The sequence below is a fragment of the Atta cephalotes genome (genome assembly GCF_000143395.1).
Source record: "Atta cephalotes unplaced genomic scaffold scaffold00101, whole genome shotgun sequence".
NCBI classification, from domain to species: Eukaryota; Metazoa; Arthropoda; class Insecta; order Hymenoptera; family Formicidae; genus Atta; species Atta cephalotes.
The window spans coordinates 62,760-73,077 of NW_012130165.1; the positions used below are offsets into that span (position 1 = coordinate 62,760).

A 10,318-nucleotide genomic window follows, 5' to 3' on the forward strand; every position below is an offset into this window, starting at 1 on the left:
ACACACACACACACACACACACACACACACACACACACACACACACACACACACACACACACACACACACACACACACACACACACACACACACACACACACACACACACACACACACACACACACACGTGGTGTTAGAATCAATTATTTAAATGATAGAACAATTGTCAAATTTTAAGTAAATATTTTTCATATTTTCTGCTTTTCTAATAATAATTAATGCAGATCTCATAAAATCTTATTTTCAGAGAAATGAAGTATAATATATAATATCCTCGAAAAAAGTGCGTGCGTGCGTAGGTGCGTAAAGCCAGCCGTATAAAAAAGATTATATAAACATGTCTTTAAAGAATTTTCAGGAAAAGTCCATCAAAAAATTAACCGAGCTGTACTTTTCTTGATTACTGTATATTGCACAATTAGAATAAGTGGAAGATCACACACATACGCGCGCGCGCGCGCGCGCACTACTCCCTTCCTCCTCCTCCCCCTCTCTCTCAAAGTAGCAGATAGAAAGATAAAGAATGGACACATATGTATTTAATAAAATTTTGATTTCATGTATACACAACATTAATGTCTAGTAGACAGCACATGCAGTATCTCATAATCCATAGATAAAAACGTGGCCAGTGACAGAATTATATTTAAATAGATAGCTCTTCCATCCTACGACGTAAATATGCCATATCAATTTGAAATTACTTCTTACTAACTAAATAATAATTTATTATATGCTGTTTAATTATTACTAATTGAAGTTGCCATTGTACGAGCTAATTCCGAATGCAAGCAAAAAAATATGGCTTTTTTTGTTTGCAATTATTTATTTATCGATGAATTGTATGTAATTGATATTTATTTGTTAAATTTCTCTATTTTGCAATATACATTTTTATGCAATATTTGTATCTAGTCATTTGTATATTTTGAAGATTTACTTTTTTGTGTAATGTTAATAAATATATCAAGATCATAAGATGAATGTTTATTATTATGTTTTTGAGAAGAAACATGATTTTTATGAAAAATATATTGTGAAGAGAAAGTTACAACTTTCTCAATAAACCAGGTTCATAAAAATTATAAGAGTGCAATGTTTACACATTCTCAAATTTATTGAAAGTATTACAATCTTTTTGTCCAAGCGCGATAATACATGTAAGAAAATAAATTTATTTTTAGCTCTAAGACAGTAAATTAATGTACATAATTACAATTAGTTCTTGATAGAAAATCAAACATCCAACAATGTTCCTCTTGGTCTTATCCGTTTTGAATCTATTTCAGCGGATGGTATGGTCTTTCGTTTATTCATACCTTTTCTCTCCAATTGTTTTTCTATGATGCGTGCATTATTCGCGTAAGAGTCTGCGACTTCTCTCTGAAATTCAATTATTTTTTAAAATAAAAACTTTATTAAACTTTATTTAAAAAAAACAAAAAATATATACAGGTTGATTAAAAAATACATCGCAAACTCAAATAATAGACAAACAGATTGTATATTTTAAATAACTACAATTAGAGTAAAAATTTTAACCATTTAACATTCATCTAGTACCATAGCTACCATAAGAGAAACTTTTCTGAATATTATATCATAAACTATAAATTGCTTGATAATATAAAAATGCAATTGACATACTGCTTCTATTTCATCCTCTTCTTCATCAATCGTGGATACAGTAACCGAACTGAATTTGCCCATATTTTTGGTGTGCTTTGTAACCATTATTTTTTTAGGTTTCTCAATGGCCACTTGATTATAAATGTCTGTCATAGGGCCTTCCCCCGAACTTTTTATTACGGAATCTTTTACTATAAATACTATATTTACTACCGGATTATGCTTATAATACAGCAATAAGCCACATCTGCAAAATATTAATTATATCAAGATATTAAATACTCTTGTTCTTTTGCAAAATATTTTTTTATAATACAAAATTATTAAATGTATTCAACATAATTAATAAAAATCACAAGTACATTTTCATTGCACTTGTGAATAAAAAATATAGTGCAAACATAAATATACTTTTTACACTTTTGTCTATATTGTTTTTCGATTCCCTCTGGACGCTTAAGAAATACAATTTCGTCTCGTTCTGAAGTCATTTTGTGGGCATGTTTACTGCCATCAATTACTCTTGCTCCATCTCTTTTTCTTAAAGGTAATTTTTCAATGGCACAATCTATAAATAAACGATTACAAAATGATTACAAACGAACATTTTTAATGTTCACGTCAAGAAATGTTTTATAGTGCCAATAATAATAAACGATTAAGACCGTATAATGTAAATATACAAATAAGGAATAATGCCTATAACGATCAAAGATAGATCAAAGCTATCTTAAGTGCTTAATTACTTCCATGTGAATTTATATATGTAGTCATTTGAAATATACACTGAATTTTATAATTCTCTTGTTTTTTAACAATAACAAAACATACATTATGTTCATTGAATAATGAGACTATGTATAATAACGAGCAATGTAATGTATAATATTTATTAGTATAATTTTACTACACCATTAAATCTAATTCAATCTAAAATGTTTTGACTTTTACTTAGGCTGTAATCAAAATCTCGCTACAAATGATTTGAAGCGTTTGATGGGGACCAATTAAAAGAAAAAATTTTACAAACTGACCAATTAAAAACTGCTTCAAAACGTTTACATCATGTTGATAATACTCTAGTCTTCTTCAATATTCTAACCTGTTATCCTATATAAATATAATGATTAATTGTTAAGCAATTAATAGGGAAGTGTAAAAAAAGAAACATAGCAAAAATGATCCACATTAAAGAACAGAAAAATGACATTAATAAAAACACAGTTATTGGATGATTCCTATTTCAATATTTTAGATGAAATAAAAAAGCATAATTGTGTATAAAGTATAGAAAATAGAACAAATAAAATAGAACTTATAAAATGTAAAAGACAAAATTAGAACAGCCAGACATTAATGAAACTAATATGTTTAGAGACATAAAGCGACATCACAGTGAAAAGTCATTTTGTAAATACTGAGACTGTGATGAACACATTTTATATTTTTCAATAATTTTTTATACTAATGAATGAAAATTTTTTTTACATAAAAAATCAATCTTACTGAGAATTATCATCATTTTTATAGACAAAGAACCAGAAGAAAATATAACTTTACTATTTTAATTTACAATGATTTCCATCATAGACTGAAGTATTTTATAATCACATGACGAAAATATGAAATATTCGAATAATTAAATTTCATTCTACAGACAAGTTTCAAAAATTCGGTTTCACATGGACTCAATAAGCAAATAAGTTTGAAAATTCGAATGACATTAATATATGGGATTCTTATCAATGTTTAATAATTAATTATATTTATATAGTAGGATAACAAATTAAAATAAAATATCTAAAGAAGACTAATGTATTAGATTGAATTATATTTAATGGTTATAGTGAAATTATATTAATAAACATTATATATTACATTGCTTGTTACAAAACCTTCAATTGTAGTTGAAACTAATCACACGAACTTTTAAATAATAAAATTCAATAAGTTATGTTACTAATAATTTTGATGTTGATATATACCATACTTGGAAATAAAATCATTTTATAAGAATTTTCTACAATATTCAAATAATAGTCTGAAATTAAATTTAACTCTACACACAAATGCAAAAAACTATATCTTGCACTATAAATTACTATAAATTTTTAGAAATCAATATAATAATTCTAACCTAAAATTAGTGTCATTTGGCCACATACACAGTAATAAATGTGCAATGGTTTCTCCTCGCTGTATTCTTCTTGATCTTTTGTATCGGAGCATATAATGCTTCTCGACACTACTTTTGGCATAATTTATTCAATTATTCGTTTTATTTCAATCAAATTTATGTTTTTACAAATTCATATAAGTTTTAAATAAAATGAGTATGTCAAAACTCATAAAAAATGGCCACATGGAGTAGTATTAAGCTGCACACGATGTTTGTGAGCATCAATTATCCTTGTTTTAATATTTAATGAGCAATAAGGATGGAAACGATGCTTAAGTAAAGCCTGCGACACACGATGCTTGTTTTCTTGATGGATTGATAGCTGGATTAGAATCTTACCACCATATTGACTTTAAACGGGGAGCACAGACTTTTGCATAAAACACACATAAAATATAAAATATAAAGGTTTAAACATAATAGGTATAGACAATAGGCACAAGCAACAGGGAATAACGATCCGTCCAATCAGAGTAAGATATTATATTCCAGTGTTTCCCTGTTGCCTGTGCCTATTGTGTTTAAGCCTTAAGAAAATCAATCAACCAAAATCCTTTATTTCATAAAAGGAAAAGAAGGAAATAAAGGACTTTGATTAATTCATTTTTTTATGCATAACACATAAGGCATAAGAAATTCGACCAATCAGAGTTATTTATTTCATGAAAAGTGTCACGTCTGCAATAATTTCATTTTTTTATCCAATAACTTTTCCGAACAAACTTACTAATCCCGAGTGGTATATGCGGGCATCTCTTGGAATGTACCTGACGCTTCTCTCCATACCTACCAATGATGTCACGGTCGATGAAAGGGGGTTTTAGGGACGCCCATAAAAGAGATCAGAGAAGGCAGTGAGTGGTATGTAGTGAACGCTCACGAGATTCAACCTCCTTCCATTATCCGGCCACTTTCGCCGCTCTAAGTTAAGCGCCGTGAATTATTATTCTAAATCCGAACACAACTCTCTTTTGCTAATTCAATTCCTAATTCTATTAATAATTGCAAGTTTTAATTTATTCTTAGTACGTAATCCAATTTGAATTAAACTAGACTAAATTGAATTAAACTCGCGTAAGAAATAATTATTACCCCGGTAATCAATGTACTAAAATGAATTGTTTTAAAATATATTATATATTTAATTAACTTTAATCAAAGAATGCTTAGTGGTTATCTCCATCTTCTCACTAATTATTAACATTGATGATATAATCATTCGTTACAAAACACTAACGAAAAGTGATCGCGCGTGGCTATTAGTACGACCGAAATCAGCAGTCGGATTCGTCCAGGAAGCAACAGAGGCCTTGGTACTGCAACTACTTCCCCTTCTTTTTGCTGGCAATTAGAAGCATCGCAGAGCATCCATTTGAGCATCTCCAGGTAACAAAGCTTCTATTTTACTTTTCGCTAATTGAAACCTCGACGTGAATGAATCACAGAGCATGTGCCTCGTATTCTCGCATTCACGCGCCTCTATTGACACTTGACTCCTGGTGATCAATTCTTACGTTGCGTGGCTCTGTAATAATTGCTGCATATTCACCTTATTTTATCAACATAAGGAGAACGGGACGATTAAATGCATTGAGTGTTTTATCTCCCGTTACCCATTCACGAGAAGTAGAATTATTCCGGGGTTTTGTGACATTACGTCCACCTCGGCTACCCCAAGCGGTTTGAGACTTGCCATGCATGTTTTTTGATACTCGTTACTCTTTGCGCGGTCACAGGTTGCTCCGAGTGCCCTGGAATCTTAGAAAGACTCCTCGTATATTTGAAAAGAACGGGAGAGCAGCCAACGATTCAGAATTGACTATAATTGTTATTTCTAACGCTAATATCTAGCCAATCAGTAAGCTGGACAAAATCAATCGTAGCTACTTCAGCATTCGGAACCGCGAATTCTGGACCTCACCATAGTCTCAGGTTGGATCGAACGGGTCGAATTCCCCCTGGGACATAACAAAAGGAAGAAAACGGACTACTTTAATTGTTTATTTTCTTATGCATTACGTATTACGCATTATGCAAAAGTCTGTGCTCCCCGCTTTACGCTTAAAGCGTTATGAACGCCAAAGCGAATATAGTCCATAGTATAACTATGTATAACTATAAGTAATAAAGGTACAATTTCATGTAGCGATGCTTCGCTGGCCAAGACCCTCCACTTCTCTGAAAATGAAGCAGCGTTGAAACGCTCTTCGCTGAAACCTCGAATCCTTTTCATGGGCGAAGTTTTATCAGCGAAGCTATTCCCACTATTGCGCCGTGAATGAAGAAGTGTTTCGAAAGTTTTGAACAAAAAAGTTTTCATGTATGAATATACAGAGTGTCTCAGAAGGACAGCTAAATATTTCATGTACTGATAGAGCGGCCATTTTGCAATTTTCATAATAATTAACAAGATATTAATTTCTAGAGAGTACATAGGGAGAAAGTGGCAAATTGCATCATGTGACCTATCTCCTCTAATTGGGTATGGACATCAAAATTCCATAGGCATTCACATGATGTAATTTTCCACTCTCTCTTTCCCTGTGAGGCTCTCTATTACTAAAAAGTAGTCTTAGTTACTAAAAATATTCGAATGTACATGATCGAACAAATCCTCTGGTTGTAAATACAATATTACTATTTTAAATTGTTTGTATTTCGTATGAAGAGTTTTGAAGTGTTTATTATAATTATACAATTAAAAAGATTTGCAAGTCAATCTATTAATTATAATTAATGAATTTTCTTGTTGAATCATATACTTGACTGAAATAATCAGCCGGATCTAAATTCAACAATGTTCATACATGGAATCGTTTGTACTAGTATTTCGTTATGAAGTACCAAACATTTGTAAGTCTTCCAGACATTTTAAAATAAATATTTAAATGTCGTATTGACCGAAATAAGATTCAGGCACTACGATCACGGAAATTCCGTTAAAATGATCGATAGTTTCTCTAGGACTGCGTTCAGTTATCATCAAGGTGTACCCAGACGTTCTTTTATTCTTGTTTAATATTCGTAAACAACAGGGATAAAATGACATCTGGGTGCATCTGGAAAATGATTCTGAACGTAGCCTAGTATTTCGGTACTCCTGGTTCTTTTCCGATCATATCACTCATAACAAAAAGTGTCCAAACTCTGAAGATCAAACTGGCTGGGTGAAGCCTAGCTAATGTCCGCAATGTGCGAGTCAAAGAATCGAGTCGATCGTGCCTCCCTCGTGTTGTGGTACAATATTTCGAGTAAAAAATGCGCGATAGTTCGTTCTTTCCCGTGTTAGTCATCTGCTATTTTCGGGACATATTCTATTCTTTTCTGCTAGAGTCAGTAATCAATTCACTTCAATCAATTCACTTCAATCCATTTATGTGAATAAGTTTTTCTCGGGGCGTCATGGCCTCGTCCTCTGGGGAGGGGGGGGAGGGGAGGGCAACGTGATGGTGCTTTTTCCTTTTTCTCTCTCGATTCTCCGATCTTTATTTATGATCCTTCTATCTCGAAAAGAAGCCTATCAATAATCAGTTGCAATTCCTTTTAAAGAATCTAAAAGAAGAAGAGAAAGAGGCGGGAATTAATGCTTCGGACCCTACGCATAGCAATGTCGACACGGTTACAATAAAAAATAGTGCTGGTGAGAATTGTGGGACAATTGTGAGATTGTATATAAAAGCATAATTCCGGAAAGTCAAGAAGTCCTTGAATCATTCTCGACAGTCACTGCAGACATATATTATAATATGGATTTTGAAAACGCGTCCAGGAAGCGTTCTCGGTAATGGGGGACGAGAATAATCATAACGAGTGGATAATTCCCGCCAAGAAATGCACGAGCGTACCAGTGCTCACGGGGGCGCCTTCTGCGAATCAGATTGCTAGACAGAATTCCAACAACAACACAGCAAGTGCACTCAGTACCTCTCGTTCAGCTAATGGCGTAAATACTAATCCCGTGTTACGATACGGTCCGCGTGATCTTGGCCCGTATACAGTGTATGTACATTCAAACAACAGAGAAAATGTATTATGTGTTACTTTTATTAATAGCATTATTGCAAAATCCGACATTCTTGATATCCAAGAAATCAAAAAGATCGGCAGGGGCAAGATTCTCATCGAGGTTAATTCGGCCGCAGCGGCTAACAGGCTCGTAGAAAATTCAGTCTTTACTGAACATAACCTCCACGTATTTATTCCTGCTTTTAAGATATTAGGACGAGCATCAATCAGGATGTCCCGCAACAGGTTGATATGGACACTAAGAAACTACTTGGAATCGTCAAGAGCAAAAATCTTGTACCAGATGTACAAGTATGAAATGACGATTTGAGAAACAGATGGCGTATTGTGTTGCTGTGTTTACTATGACGAAATTTGTACCAAATAAGGAGCATTCGCGGACAGCATTAATTTTTTGTTTTCATTTGAAGAAATTTCATTTGCTGCGGAATCATACCGATTACTTGAAGAAGCTTATGGGGAACATGCTCCATCGCAAAAAACGTGTGAACGATGATTCAGCGTTTCAAAATTGGAGATTTCGATGTTGCAGACAAGGAACACGGAAAATCGCTCAAAAAATACGAAGACGTGGAATTGCAAGCATTGCTGGATGAAGATGATTCACAAACACAAAAACAATTCGTAGAGCAATTGAGCGTTAGCCAACAAGCTGTTTCTAATCACCTACGAGAGATGGGAAAGATTCAGAAAGTCGGCAGATGGGTGCCACATGAATTGAACGAGAGACAGATGGAAAGGCGCAAAAACACATGTGAAATTTTGCTCGAACGATACAGAAGAAAGTCAGTTCTTGCATCGTATCATTACTGGGGATGAAAAGTGAATTTTTTTTGAGAGTCCCAAGCGCAAAAAATCATGGGTAGACCCAGGCGCACCATCGACCGCAAGATCGAATCGCTTTGGCAGGAAGACGATGCTCCGTGTTTGATGGGACCAGAAGAATGTGATCTATTATGAGCTATTGAAGCCTGGCAAAACGGTTAATATCAAATGCTATCAACAACAATTGATCAATTTGAACCGTTCGCTTAAAAAACGACCAGAATACCAAAAGAGGCAACACAAGGTCATTTTTCTCCATGACAATACTCCATCACATACGGCAAAACCAGTTCGGGACACGTTGGAAGCACTCAGCTGGAAAGTTCTATCCCATGCGGCTTACTCACTTGGCTCCTTCCGATTATCACTTGTTTGCATCGAAGGGTCACGCACTTGCTGAGCAGCGCTTTGGTTCGTACGAAGATGTGAAAAAATGGCTCGATGAATGTTTCGCGGCAAAAGGGGAAGATTTTTACTGGCGTGGTATCCACAAATTGCCCGAAAGATGGGAAAAATGTGTAACTAGCAATGGAGCATACTTTGAATAAATCTTTTTTTATCATTCTTCCGAATTTAACGTGTTTTTTTTAGGAAAAAATCGTCATTTCATACTTGTACACCTGGTATGTGCAAAGATTAAATCGCAAATGCGAAAACAAAGGTAAAGAATACAGTCCTTCCAGAACAATCCGAATTAAATTTGCGGGTCAAATCCTTCTCTAAGAAATATACCTATTTAAAATTAGTCATGAAGTCCGTCCCTTCATTCCTCAACGTTTGCTATACCTGCCATCGTGTAGAACATGTTAATAGTACTCATGCAAAAGTACACCGAGATGCTTGTATTATAGCGAAAATAGACACATAGTGAGATAAACAGCAATTGCCATCTTTAAGAGAAGCCCCCAAGTGTATCAACTGCCAGAGTGAACACTGAGCCACAACAAGCAACGTTATACGCAGGAGTTATAATGAGCATGATGGTCGAAAATATCTCAATCGCCGACGCTAGGAGAATAGTTAATAGCAGCATCCCTAGTTCCAGCTCGCCTGGTTCGCCTGATGATCATAGTCCTGATTACAATAACTTTCCTTATCTTCCGAGGAGGAAGTCTCCCAGAGAAGGGCACTCCTTTGAGAGTCATATCAGATTTGGTCTTTCAGATGAGGAGGTGACTGGCCCGAGATATAGTCTTATGCCAGTGCAATAAGATCCCCTCGCCCCCCTCTGATAGGCAGGTTTTTAATAGAATTCGTGGGAATACAACTGGTTACCAACGACAAGGCACATCTCATATTAAGGAAGTAAATCTCGACAGAGAAGCGCACCATAATGCGCTATACGAATTTCACAGTCCTCCACTTTTTTGGCAATGAGTTCGCTTATCAAGACATTCTCCTCTCTCAGCGAGATTCTCAAGGAGCAAGTAACAAAAACAGTAGCCTCACGGATCTTCTCTTCGAGTTCTTTGACTTGCTCGCGCATTTTCAGAATAATGATTTGTCCAGTGCTTTGGGCGTAATTATGGATTTAGTCAAAAACCTATGTAACATCTTCCAGTTTCCGCTTACTCCTCATGGGGGGGGGGGAGGGACGTGGATAACTTACCCCTCCCTACGAAGTAAACCCCCTAAACCCCTCCACTTTTTAACTTCTA

The 10,318-nt window shown here is 34.6% G+C and overlaps 1 protein-coding gene across 1 annotated transcript; it reads right to left on the reverse strand.

Moving 5' to 3' along the window:
• Window positions 1-1,097: 1,097 nt before the first annotated feature.
• Window positions 1,098-3,985, reverse strand: LOC105624999 (UPF0428 protein CXorf56 homolog). Its single transcript, XM_012206341.1, has 4 exons — window positions 3,768-3,985; window positions 2,042-2,198; window positions 1,649-1,877; window positions 1,098-1,384 (listed from the first exon to the last, which is right to left on the reverse strand). Exons 1-4 carry the CDS (start codon window positions 3,886-3,888, stop codon window positions 1,238-1,240), a joined length of 654 nt encoding a protein of 217 aa, XP_012061731.1. The 5' UTR covers window positions 3,889-3,985; the 3' UTR covers window positions 1,098-1,237.
• Between the last annotated feature and the right edge of the window lie 6,333 nt (window positions 3,986-10,318).

Excerpts from the sequence above, each read along its gene's own strand:
- LOC105624999 (XM_012206341.1), bottom strand. The coding sequence starts at position 3,888 with ATGCCAAAAGTAGTGTCGAGAAGCATTATATGCTCCGATACAAAAGAT. Across the intron at positions 1,878-2,041 it reads TATAGACAAAAGTGTAAAAA|ATGTGGCTTATTGCTGTATT; the intron begins GTATATTTATGT and ends AATATTTTGCAG. Across the intron at positions 1,385-1,648 it reads AAGAGGATGAAATAGAAGCA|AGAGAAGTCGCAGACTCTTA; the intron begins GTATGTCAATTG and ends ATTGAATTTCAG.